Raw genomic sequence first — 14,105 nt, 5'->3', positions numbered from 1 at the left:
CAACTGAAATACACAAATTCAGGTGTAAAATTCATTTCTAACCTAAGGCCTTTTGCTACAGTTCTGTACAAACCGATCCATCCAAGCAGGGCGGGGACAATGGTCAGAGAAGTGAGGTGCCTAAAGGCTCTTCAGTAACTCCCCGTGTCCATGAACTGCTTGGCTTCTTGTTCTTCTGGTCATCTCCTGGCATCTGAGTGTGCTAGGACGCGTATGTCCACAGATCCCTTAAATGGGTTATGGCCATATGTCAAAATAAACTTCATTTAGAAATGCAAGCCATTTTCAGGCCTGGCCCTTACTTGCTAAGCAGATAAAGGAGGACTGCATATACTCCCTCTCCACCAGCTATTTTCCTGTGCTGAACTGGTTGACCTGCCCCAACCTTGCCATAAAGATGGTCTGCCCTGCCATGATTCCTTGGGGAATTAAGTTGCCCTTTGCTTTGGCTTACTGGCTGTCTCTATCTCAGGGACATCTGTTCAATAACCATATTTGGCCTTGGAATGGGCTCCAGATCCAGCATTTTGGGGCTGGTGATGAAGCAAACATAGGGAGCTCTACCAGTCCAGCACTCTCCACCCACAACATGGCCCCAACGCACACACCTACATACATGCTTAGTGTGCCTGTTGCTAAAATATAACCCTCTGAGGATTCCAGTAGAGGTAGCTCCTAGGCTGACTGTTCCAAATCTCCCACTGCATATTAGTAGTCTAGGGGATTGGGCTCCCTTCCATTTTAATTTTGAATAAGAGAAATTGGAAGAGGAATGGAAATATGGAGGATGGAGATGCTTTGCTGTTAAAAATAATGCTAACAGAGAGAGGGAGAGAAGAAGGAGGAGGAAAAGGAAGGGGAGGGAAGGGGATGGGAAAAGAAGAGACAGAGAGATGCCAGGGGAGAGGAAATCAGAAATAGAAAGGAGTGGGGAATGCTATAGGGGATGGGAATAGAAATAAAGAAAAGAAAAGAAAAGAAAAGAAAAGAAAAATGAAAAGAAAAAGAAGAAGAACCAGAAAAGAAAAAAAAAAATCAGGACACAAAAAGAAGGAAAAACAAATAGAGATGTGAGAAGGAAACACTTAAGACTTAGAAGTAGCAGTAGGGGAGTGAGAACGCCAGAGCCACTGAATGGGGGAAGGGGAAGTGGTGGCAGGGCTTGTGCCTCAAACAGCTCAGGTAGTGCTAAAGAAGAAACGACAACCCTGCTGTGGCAAGCCTTAAGGTAAGCCCACTAGATTGTGAGCCTTCTGTAAGGCTTTGCCGACTCACCCAGGACCATTTCCAGAAAGTTCTCAGATATCTTAAATGCCTCATCACAAAGTTGCTGCAGTTTTATGTCATTTGATGTCTGTTATGAACACTATATCAAATGGGGAAATAAGAAAGATGACTGTCCCTGGCCACTGCTTCTTCATAGTTTTTGTTTCAGGACCCTAGATTTAGGGTCTGTTCTCAGAACAATGATGAAGGAAAGAAAGGAACTATGACAAAAGCTAATAGGTAGGTAAGCAGTATTGGGTCAAATTACCGTGTATCTCAAAGTCACCCTTGTTTCTCCAAGGGAAGCAGATAACTGTCATCATTTGGGGAAAGTAGGAGCATGAAAGGAAGAGGAAAGGTAGAGCTGGGTTACCACGGGAAGCAATGTTGTTAAATACTCCTCCTGGACCTCCTCTCAATGTTGGCAGCAAAAAGGAAGTACAGGACAATTTGACAAGCCTGAGAGACCCACTCCTTCCTTAGCCTCCCAGACTTAATGAAAATCCTTCAGGGCACAAGGACCTCTCAGGGACATGAAGCCTGACTGAGCTTGATAATCCTACTCTTAGGGTGACTGTATAGGTTGCTAGGGTTAATGAAGAGTTGTTGGAGGCCAAAGGTGAGTGGGGAATTTTGTATTTTAAATAATTCCTCCTCCTGGGGCGCCTGGGTGGCTCAGTGGATTAAGCCTCTGCCTTCAGCTCAGGTCATGATCTCAGGGTCCTGGGATCGAGCCCCGCATTGGGCTCTCTGCTCAGCGGGGAGCCTGATTCCCCCACTCTCTCTGCCTGCCTCTCTGCCTACTTGTGATCTCTCTCTCTCTGTCACATAAAAAAATAATAATAATAATTCCTCCTCTTAAATCTTCCCAATTCTCCAACCTGACCTCTGTCTCTTTCCCTATCCCTCTCCCCTCTTCTCTCTCCTCTCTTTTTTACATCTGGTATACACAGTTGGATTATTTAAATATTTATATGCATGATATAAATATACAATGGTATCTAACAACACATATTATGTCATAATATATATTATATCATTTATTGTTAGATATCATGATATATCGCCATCATTGGCCCACACATGGATTGATTGATTGATAAAGCCAAAATGATGAACACTTGTGAACCTACTGCCCAGTGGAAAAAATACTAAGACATCAACCTAGAAACTTATATCTGCTTATGTGTTCCCTATCTTATCCCTTTGTTCCCTTTGTTGCCACCAGAGGTAACAACTATATTGTATTCAGTGTTTATGGTTTTTGTGATTTACTTCCTATTTTATCACATTTGTATGTATACACTGGCACTTTGACCACTCAGCCATTTACCTGTGTGACCAAAGGCAAATTTCTCACTGTTTTTAAGTCTTAGTTTCCTCTAAAAGAAAGAAAATGACAATAATGCCTGCCTCAGAGAGTTTTTGTGACAATTCTGTGCCTTAATGTATATAAATCACCTAGACAACAGCTTTGCAGATGAATACGGATAGTAATAGTAGTAGTAATAGTAATGTGCTGATGTTGTCTGAACTGCCCTTTTCTCCCTTTGCTAACTCATGTGCCTTCTCCTCCAGGAAGACTACCCTAACTTCCTTGGTTGAAACGAGTTATTTATTTTCTCTACATTCCCATGGTACCTGTTCACACCTTCATTCTGGCCCATGTTTCATACTAGGGCTAATAACAAGTCTGTTTTCCTTTAAAGCAGTAGTTCTTAATATTACCAGCACATGAAAATCATCTGGGACCTTTAAGAGTACTGAGCCAAGCCCTTTAAAGCAGTGGTTCTTAACTTACCAGCACATTAGATTCATCTGGGATCTTTAAGAGTCCTGATCCAAGCTCTATGACAGACCAGTTAAATGCGAATCTTTAGGAGTGAGACTCAGACAACAGCATTTGTTACAGCTTTTCCAAGTGATTCTAATGTACAGCCAAGGTTAAAAACCATGCCTTAGAAGACAAGTCGACAAACTCTGACCCACAAGCCAACTCTCACCCACTGCCTATTTTTGTAAATAAAATTCTATTGGTCCATTTACTTATGCATTTTCTATGACTCATTTCATAGAACTCATAGCATAGACTCATAATGGCAGAGTTGAGTAGTTGAAAGATACTACTGGGTCCTCAAAGTCTAAATCATTCACTATCTGAATCATTACATAAAACGTTGGGACGCCTGGGTGGCTCAGTTGGTTAAGCAGCTGCCTTCGGCTCAGGTCATGATCCCAGCGTCCTGGGATCGAGTCCCACATCGGGCTCCTTGCTCCGCAGGGAGCCTGCTTCTCCCTCTGCCTCTGCCTACCACTCTGTCTGCCTGTGCTCGCTCGCTCTCTCTCTAACAAATAAATAAATTAAAAAAAAAAAAAAAAACGTTGACCTCTGCCTTAGGAAATAATTTGAGTATAGGGACCAAGTCTTACTCATCTCTATTTTTTCTAAATATAGCTAACACAATGCTTTGCCCATAGTTGCTTTATAAGTGATTGTCCAAAGAATGGCCAGAAATGAGGTGGAAGGTCCTGTCTACCAAATTCAAATCTGAAGTTTATTTTTCTAGTAGTGCTGACGTCAGCCAGTATTTTGAAGTATGTGAATTCCAGTCTCCTTGTTGGTTGGGAGAAGCTAACCTAGACACAATACTGGAAACAGAAAGTTAGGAAAGCTGCCTTGCCTTGCTCCCTTGCATCAATTCTCAGAGCACAGTGCTGGCCTCACCACTGCCATCCAGTGTTCTTTTAGGATCACTAACTGGCTTCCATCTCCCCCAAGTCCTTCCAGTCTGGGAAATATTTGAATCGGTGACTTTTGGAGATCTCTTTCAGATTTATCTTATGGGCCATCTTATGGATTAGTTATTTATATCACAGTAGTTAAAAATTGATGTTGTTGAGTCAGGGAAACCCAGGGGTGAATCTTGGTTTTGTGACCCCGGTGTCATTGCTTAATGGCTCTACATGTGTTTCTGAATCTGCAAAATGGACATAACGGTGCATACCTCATAGCATTCTTGGAGTAAATGAGATAATGTCTGTAAAACTCTAAGCAGATTACTGGGCAAACAATAAGCACTCAGTTCAATGTCACTCTGACCTTCTTCATTATACCTATCATCACCATCAAAGGCCTCATAAACCCTGCCATGGTTGTAAACCCCGTTAAGGCAGAAAACTTGTCATAGGCATTTCTGCCTCCCAGTCATAGTGGGCTCTCAGTGTGCATTAATTGCTTGAATTGTAACCTGTTACCACAAATAAAGCTCATGGCAGAAATGCAGATGTCAGGCTCCACCTCACCTCTCACTTTCCACAGTCTGCATCCCTAGGCATCTGGGTGTTAATCAAGGCCATATATCAAAAATAGGCACTGACATATGTGGTAATTTTACCAGCCTTGGGGCCGTCAAAAATTAATTTGTCTACATTTTCCAAATGAACAGTAAGTCTATTAAAATTCCCACCTGTGACAAATACATAGTGCATTAATTTTTCCTAGGGAAAGGAACTCCCACTGAGGTGGTATTTCTAAAACATTTGTCACGAGTCTAAATTACAAAGATAGTGCTTAGATTGAAATCTAGAGGACATATAAAAGGCCAGGCTCCCAGTCTTTGGCAAGAAAATTGTATATATAAGAGGCATTCTAAGGCTACTAACCATTTCTCCTGCTTTAGCACTGAATTGGGCTCAGGGACTGCTATGCTAGCCTGGGAATAATGCACTGTATTTTGGAAATCTAATTGTTTGTATTAATAAAATGCTATTGTACAGAGGCTCCCAGGCCAGCATGTCTGGACTTAGCCACTTGTACTGATTTACTTAACACTGTCCTCAGGAGAATAAACGGGGTAAACACCTCAGCCAGTGAGATATCACTATAAAGCAGTGTCACAATCCTTGTCAGTTCAATAGCAATCAGTACAAGATTAAAGATCAGGTCTCCAACTACTTAAAGCCAATATAAAAACCCTCAGAGGGGGAAGTTTACTTTCCCTAGCTCCTGTTTCCTCTTTCTGTGCCCTTTGCCAGAAAGAAAAGAACTATCAACCATAAGTCCCACATCCAGGAGAAATATCCTTCAGGAATTAAGCTGGGAATTTATGTATTAGAGGGTTAAAAGTGGGGCAGACTGCATAAGATTGCCCAATACCATATCAATGCAATGTAAGAAATTTTCCCGCCTCTTAGTAGGCATTGATTACTCAAATTGATCTATTAAGCTAAAATAGTTTAGGTTCAGTAGGTGAAATCATTTTGTCATGACTCTGGGATTCAAAACACAGAAAACCCTACCTAATGTACCTCTATAAAAAGATTTTATTTGCTCATATGGCTAAACACCTTCAGGCACAGCTAGATTCAGTGATTCAAAAAACCATCATCAGGATTTTGTTTCTCTCTACCTCTCAGTTCTGCTTCCTCGGGATGTCTGTACTGTGTTTGTTTTTTGTTTGTTTGTTTAGAGGGAGATGGAGAGAGAGAGCGAGCAGGGGAAGGGCAGAGGGACAGAGAGAGAGAGAGAGAATATTAAACAGGCTCCATGCCCAGTGCACAGCCAATGTGGAGTTTGAACTCATGACCCTGAGATTATGACCTGAGCCAAAGTCAGAGTTGGACACTTAACTGAGTTACCCAGGAGCCCCCAGAATGTCTGTTTTCTTAAATGGGCTCTCCTATTACTCAGAGATGGCTATCAGCAGTAATTCAGATTATCTTTCCATATCCCATTCCACTAGGAAAAAATGAGAAAACTTCTCCAGCATTTCCAAGAAAAACCATAAAATTTACTCTGATTGATAAGTTTAGGACACAAGTCCACACCTGGAGTCACAGTGGCCAGACAAATGCTGTGTGACCATTGATTTACACCTGGGTCTTAGGGCTGGTGGTGGAATTCCAACCAGGAAGGTGGACTAAAGTGGGAAAGAAGTTGGGTCTCTATATGAAAATTAGGGTCCATTGGCAAAAGTAGAATGCTTGCTGGGAGGTGAACAGCAAATGGCCCCCACAACCACACCTAGACAATCTCTTGGAGTTGTCTGACGCAGAAAGTTTGCATGTTGATAAAAGGGCACCAATGGAATTTATTTATTTAGATTACCCAAAACATCCTATGCAAGCCTCTACAAAATCTCATTAGATTTTTTTAAATTTTTAAAAAAATATTTCATTTATTTATTCCAGAGATGGAGAAATACACACACACACACACACACACACACACACACATATATATAGAGAGAGAGAGAGAGAGAGAGAGAGAGTAGGGGGAGAAGCAGAGGGAGAAGGAAAAGCAGACTCCACACTGAGCACAGAGCCCTATGCAGGGCGGGATCCCACAATCCCAAGATCATGACCCCAGCCAAAATCCAAGGTCGGACACCCAACCGACTGAGCCAATCAGGCACCCCCAAAATCCCATTGTTTTATCATGAACATGGGATTAATTTAGAAGTGAGAAACAAAAAACTAGGGATAAATACGACATTTGAAAGGAGATATAAATGGTGAGATGCCCCAAAGGCCAGTCTAATTTAATACTTTAATATGTTGTGGATCAGGGATCAGGAAACTTTTTCTGTAAAGGACCAGATAGTAAGTAATTTTGGTTTGATGGGCCATACATGTGCTAGCATGAAAGCACCCATGGACAATTTGTAAATAAATGCATTTGGCTGGGTGCCAATAAAATTTTATTTTTAAAATGGACAGTAGGCTGGATTTGACCCATAGGTGGTAGTTTGTTGAATCCTGTTAGAGATGGGTAGGAATATACTATGTGGGAATATGGGCTCTGTTGTTAGATGTATCTGGATTTGAGTATTACCTCATACTCACTAATTCTGTGTCCATGGATACTTTTCTTAATTACTTTAAACTTTGATTTCCTCATCTGCATAATAGAAATAATAACAAAAGATATATAAAAGAGTCATTGTGAGAATTGAAAAAGAAAATACACAGAAATCAGAGTATAATGCCTGACATGTGTATAGTTAAGTGGTCAGTAAATTGTAGCCATTATTATTATTATTATTATTATCATTGGGGGAAAACTGTAGGAAAACCTGTGAGAGGGAAGAAAGGTAAACTTCAGTGTTGTTTTAAGGATACGTATTTATTAAAACATTCCAACTATATTTTTAGAGCATTGGGATTTGTGTCATCAAATACAACTTAAGAAAGAGAAGTACAGCTTTCAGGGGAGGGTCCACAATGACTCTTCTCTCAAGATACTGATGAAATCCAAAAATTCCCCAGAATTACTGGATGTCATTTTAAAATCAGTAATTTTAAAAAAAGTTATCTCGTTCAAATTTATTTTGTGTCCACACCTGGAATTCTGCATACATTTGTAATGATTGTCCTTCACTAAATACAGAGTAGAGCTGGAGAAGATTTAGAAAGGACATGCTGAAGAGTGGGGTGAATGCATGAGGGCCCACTATCTTTAAATCAGATTTATAACACTGACCTTATAAAGGTGTGGTGAGCACTAAATGCCAGAAATGGATATTCTATTTTTAGTAATGTGAACTTAAGTGAGTATCATTAACAAATTAAAGCTCTTAACACTGGGCCTGGCATAAAGTAGGCATTTACCAACTGTTTGTTCCCTTTCTTTAGATGTGCACAAAACTAGACTTTATGCCCAAAGGGATGAGTCTTCCATTCAAAGGGAAAACAAATTTTACAAGGTTCTCTATTGGGTTACTATGAAGCAAATGGGGTTGATGGAATACAGTTACAACTAAGCTTTTCGCTGAACTGGACCAACAAGAGAACTAGTGCCATGTTAGATATGTACTAGAAATCAGTGTGCAGGAAGCAGGTTCAAGTAAACTCCAGAATCAAAACCAATACCAGGAAGTGATATGGATAATTTAGTCCATAAATGCTCAAAGTTATAGTGGCAAACAATGACTGGACAGCATGGTCTAGGCACCAAGATCTTTCTACTGACTCTACTAAATAGTGTAATTCACTTCTGGGACTTTTGTTTTTAAAATGTGAGCAGTGAATCTTGCATGAAGATGATATTGAGGATCCATGACACTATACTCCTTTGAAGGTTTTTCCATTCTCTTGGCTAAGTGAGACCTGAAATTTCATAGGGAGACAATGAAACATACTCACTAATGTAGAAGGCTTTATGGATATGACTTAAGCTCCCAGAGCTTTCTCAAGGGCATGTGTGTTAGATTTTGCCAAAATGCTGTTATAACCTAAATGCTCTATTTTGTTTCAGGAATGACTAATGTGGTCATAGGCTCTCTAGTGCTGGGTAGAAAAGATCTTCCAGAGTCCATAAAGGGGTGATATCTGTTTTCCCATCCTGGATGGAGATTAAGGCAGTGACAGCATGGACCCTATGTGCTGCCATCTGGACAGAAGAGAAGTGGTGAAAGTTAGGACAGTTATATACTCCTCCCTCCTTAGAGGTGCTTGTCCAGGGTTCAGGTCTATAATCATGCCTTATGCCTTCATCCACGACCATATATTCTAATGGTTAGACCAAACTGTGTAATATTATAAGTAATTAATTGGAGTTAACTTGGTGTTATTTCCTTGGTGTTACCACAATGTTCACAGCAGCAATGTCCACAATAGCCAAACTGTGGAAAGAGCTGAGATGCCCCTCAACAGACAGATAAAGAAGATGTGGTCCATATATACAATGGAATATTACTCAGCCATCAGAAAGGATGAATACCTAACTTTTGCGTCAACATGGGTGGGACTGGAGGAGATTATGCTGAGTGAAATAAGTTGAGCAGAGAAAGTCAATTATCGTATGGTTTCAATTACTTGTGGAACATAAGGAATAACATGGAGGACTTTTAGAGAAGGAAAGGAAAAGTGAAGGGTGGAAATCAGAGGGGGAGACAAACCATGAGAGACAGTGGACTCTGAGAAACAAACTGAGGATTTTAGAGAGGAGAGGGGTGGGGGGATAGGTGAGCCTGGTACTGGGTATTAGGGAGGGCATATATTGCATGGAGCACTGGGTGTTATACATAAACGATGAATCTTGGAACACTACATCAAAAACTATTGATGTATTATATGGTGACTAACATAACACAATAAAAATTTAAAAAAAAAGTACTTATGGCAGGTACCATGGTTCTGGGTATGAACGGAGTTAACTGCAGTAATTAAAAACCATAGACATTTTGGAATTTTATTACAGCTGTAGACAAATGAGAGAGATTTTAAAAAGGAGGATGACTGTTGATGTAAGGCTCCCAGGGAGGCCAAACTTCTGTGGACTCACTATGGTTTACACTGTGGTACTGACTTTGCATCATGAGAATCTTTTTTTTCCCCCAGGGCACTCATCAGTGATTGGGATCTGGAGGATTGATCCTATTAAAACCCACAAAAAAAGCGATGTATAAGTCAAAACCAATTTATTTATTTATAATGAGAATTAACTGCTAAATAGGCTAGAATTTTCATGTCAGCTGATTAACAAATTTTCTCCTCATAACAAAGTTTATATGGGAACATAATTACAATCAGATTACTTCTTAGCACATAGAGTCACAGCAAGGGGAGTTAGGTGGCAATCTGAATGGCTAATAACATAAGTTGGTATGGTCTGGTGCCTCCACCCTACTGTATATAGACCTGGCAAATCATATATTGGTCAACATCCCCTCTCTGAGTCTGGAGAGAATACCCTATGGCTCTTTAATTGCCCCCTTTTCTAGACTCCCTAAAGACTATTCTCCTGTTAACAATTCCTTCTTCAGACTTATAAAATGATTAGACCTTAGCTTGCTGGATGGTCATCAATCATGTAGCAGATCTGCCTTCCTAAAACTACAATTTTGACTGGACTTAGGGACTCCCCAAGCCTTTGTAGTTGCAGACTACATGACCAAGTAGGTTACATCTCATCTGTTCTCAGTAGATTTTAGTTTCACTCTCAGAGAAGTTCACTTTGGTATAAGTTCTGATATCTGTGTAGCTCTCTTTATGCTAAATAATGAGTTTGTTCTAGTGGAAGTGGATGGCGTCATTATAACAAAAATTTCAAATGTTAAACACAATGCTGGCTAGCTAGTAGACAGTAAAGCATTATCTCAGTATCCTATCCCTATGCTCAGTATGATTGTTGGATTGTATCACACAGAACACAAGAATTCCTTGACTGGGAATTCCTCAACAAGGGGCTCCTAGAAATGGGAGGTTTAGTAGCCCAGAACTAATTATCTGTTCCAAGAGGCTATGAAATCTGAAGATTTCTTGGAGAAGAAGGTGATGTTGCTGCAGAGAGAAGGTCCAAACAGGAACTAAGGTGATGCATCTTTGTGAGAGAGGACATAATGACAAATTGTGTCCCCAAGGTAAGGAAAGATTGGTGATGAAGCATTCCAAGACCATAATGAAGTCAGTAAGGAAAGTGACTGAAGGCTATTGGGTTACTCTCTTGTTATAGAATTGAGGGTGCTAGATCAGGATACCTCCAGGTAATCCCAGAGACACTTAAAGTTTAAATAAATCTACTTGTTAGAGGCTTTCCTACAATCCCAGTACCACAGTGGGAATTTCTTGGAATAATTGGAATATGTACATTCCAGTCTTCTTGTTGTGAGAACATATGGAGTAAGGTGGATGTATAGCAAGCCGTTAATAAAGGAGACCCCTTGTGAATGCAAATTAGGATTGGCACAGTGGTTAGTGAGACACTGATGGGAAAAATGATCTACTTGTTAGTTATAGGATGAAAGTGGTAAGGTCCTAAGTGTGTTTAAGTATTGTCAAAGTTAGCATAATTCTCCAGGAACAAGGACAAAGTACAATAACACTTCATGTTCTGAGAGGCCTTGATGGCTGCTAGGGAATATGGAGTTACTGATCTTTCTTCAGGAAATCAATTATGGGAACATACATCAGCACCAAGAAACAGGGAACAGAGGACTGAATATTACTAGCAAGCATCAATTGTTACTGGATATCTTTAACAGTTTAGAAAATTGTGTCTCTCCAACATGACACTACTTTTGTTCAGAAGCATTAGGAATCCATACAAAGAGCTGATGTGTGTGCCTGTGTGTGAAGAGCACAACACAAGCAATCAAACCCACTTCTTCTTAAGATTTATTTGTCAATGGTGTTGATGTCCATGCCCCAGGATTTGTCAGATGGGATGGTTCAGAAAGTTGTTTGCCATTATTTGCTTTTCAAGATTCTCAACTAAATGAGGATCCCCAGAGGAGATCCGTAAGGGTACAGAGCTCAATATCAATGGTCGTGATCCTAAATGGTGACCACACTGAGACCTCTAGAGTCAGAAGCTACTACAAAGACTGACCCTAAGTCTTCAGTGGAGATTTATTTAACCAGGTTCCCTTACCTGCCAGGTAAGACAGAATAGATGCTGTAGACATAATAATTATGATGAAGATTCCTTCCCCAACTTTCGTTAATATTTTTCAGAGGTCATTATCCTAGACCATTTAAACTTGGCCATTAGACATGCTATAACATGAAGTAGGTTGTTGGGAAAGAGGGGAGTGACTTGGAATTAGTTGGGCTTGGCTAAAAACATGTATGTGCCTGGAGGGCTAGTTCTCAAGGAAATAGACCAACAATTCCAATCAGTCTTCAAATGGCCAGGCCATCTGGTTTGTCAGTAGTTAAGAGATCCAGGGTGTTCTTCTTTTCTTTTCTTTCTTTTCTTCTTTCTTTCTGTTTTTCGTTCTTTTCTTTTCTTTTTCTTTTTTTTAGCAAGTAGAGGTCTTTAAATGGCAACAAAATACATAGCTGTATGGAATAGTAGTGGAGCTGTGTTTCCATGAAGATTGGTTTGTACTGAAGCTGGACTCTAGTCAATAGGTAGGAGCAGGTTTCAGCTTCCAGTAGAAAAATGTTGGTAGGATATGGAATGCAATCAGGAATTCAAGGGTCCTAAACCAACAAGGAACTATAATACAGATGGATGAGTGTTAGGGTGAAAGTCTTAGGCCCAATCTTAGGCACAGAAGACTTAAGCCAACAAACTCAACCCAGATCTCACCCATTGGAAGGAATGGGTTTCTCAGTGCACTTCCAGGGTTGTTTTCATTTGGCTCAAACTGGCTAGACTTTCACCTACAGACTTTCAGTACTCTTGGGGAATTGGTTCCAATTGCAGAAAGTGCCTGTGAGTTGTTTTCATCATTGTTGGGTTGGGTTTGGTTTGGTGATGGGTGACCAAATGAACAAAATCTAGTTATTTAAATTTCCAGAAGCACATGAGTTCATGACAGTCTATGAAGTGGTATCACAGTTCCTCACCTGTATTTTAAATGTTAGGACAGGATATACATTTTTAAGGCTGGAGGTGAGAGGGAGATAAGTTTACAATGTGACCTGTTCTCTTACTGGTGAGTTGGATTGTTTATCCTTGCTCGGGCTTGAGAACGTTTGGCAAGGCAATCTCTTGTGAAGTGACCAGCCTGGCTGCAGTAGAGGCACGACTGAGCTCCTTGCTGGGACTCGAGAACGTTTGGCAAGGCAATCTCTTGTGAAGTGACCAGCCTGGCTGCAGTAGAGGCACGACTGAGCTTCTTGCTGGCGGGCTCGTTTGGCAGGAGTGAGTGGTGGCTGGCTTCCACGCAACTGTATAGGTTCTTCCTTGGGTGGCAGGTCTGTGGGGATGGAAAAGGCTTGGTGGTGGATCATGGAAGCCAACACTGGGAGCTGGGTCTCTGACTGAAGAAGTTCTGGCCTGTCACTACGTTTCCTGTCCAACTGAATACACTGAGTGATCAGGTCTGGAAGGTTGTCCATCATATCTGTGCCACACAAATCATCCTGGATGGAGTCAGATAGTCCTTCTTGGAAGTGATCACTCTGATTGGTTTCATTATAGCTCAGATTTTGAGCAAGGTTCTGGAAAGTAGAAGCATCTTGCTGAGAGGAGTTGTCCTCTTTGTTCAGAGGGTCTATTTCCTGTTTTGTAGACACACCAAATGATTGCTGGAGCTCAAAAACAAAGTTCTCATATTGTTTCTGCTGAGTGCTATGGTCAGGCCCAAATATGACTCCACAACTTTCCATCTTCTGAGATAGGTAATCAAAAAAGAACTTGACTTGGACATCATCTGCAGGATTGGGGAACTTGAGAGTTGTCAACTGTGCAAGAAATATTGAGAGGTTGGCAGGGTCATGGTGAAACTGAGAGAGATGTTCAAGTGAGCGGGGTACCGACATCATCAGTGTAGCCAGGGTAGGCGTGACTTGGCCCCTCAGATCAGAGCCCTCTTCATTTAGATGCTGTATTTGTGGCTGTAGAATCAGATTCTCAGTCGGAAGGGAGGAATGCTCTACTTGCAAGGTAGGTGGTGATTCTGTGTACTTCTCCATTGGATCTTCTGAAATCAAGTGAGACTAAGTAGAATTGAGTGACAGTACTGGAAACCAATGGGCAGACAGTAGGTTTCCTCTGTTATCAGAAAAATAGTGTCATGAGCAAGTAGCCAAAACTGCTACTTATGAAGCAGTCACAAGGGGACACTGAGAGATGAATTGGAGAGATGCCAAAACTGTTGCCCACTATTCAATGTTGACTCTTCTCATGGAGAATGCCAATGTTCTGCACATTCAGAAGTGATAAATTACCCTAGGACACATAGAGAATTAGAATTAAGAAGACAAATACAAAAGTCATATATTTCTCTCCCCACTCCCTTTCCTTGTAATATAGGGGGAAATTTACCCTTGAACTAAGCCTTTGATTCTAAAGTATCTCTTTTTTATCAGAGATTATTATTATTATTAAAGATTATCCAGGCCAAACTCATAATTTCATGAATGAGAAAAAAGAGACCCAGAAAGGT

The 14,105-nt window shown here is 40.8% G+C and overlaps 1 protein-coding gene across 1 annotated transcript; it reads right to left on the bottom strand.

The window, feature by feature from the left end:
- Window positions 1–12,016: 12,016 nt before the first annotated feature.
- RTL4 (retrotransposon Gag like 4) lies at window positions 12,017–13,882 on the bottom strand. The gene has a single exon (XM_080795877.1). It carries the CDS (start codon window positions 13,630–13,632, stop codon window positions 12,625–12,627), a length of 1,008 nt encoding a protein of 335 aa, XP_080652003.1. The 5' UTR covers window positions 13,633–13,882; the 3' UTR covers window positions 12,017–12,624.
- Window positions 13,883–14,105: the final 223 nt, after the last annotated feature.

Source organism: Martes martes (genome assembly GCF_963455335.1).
Source record: "Martes martes genome assembly, chromosome: X".
Taxonomy (NCBI): Eukaryota; Metazoa; Chordata; class Mammalia; order Carnivora; family Mustelidae; genus Martes; species Martes martes.
This window is presented reverse-complemented; position numbering and strand designations above follow the sequence as displayed.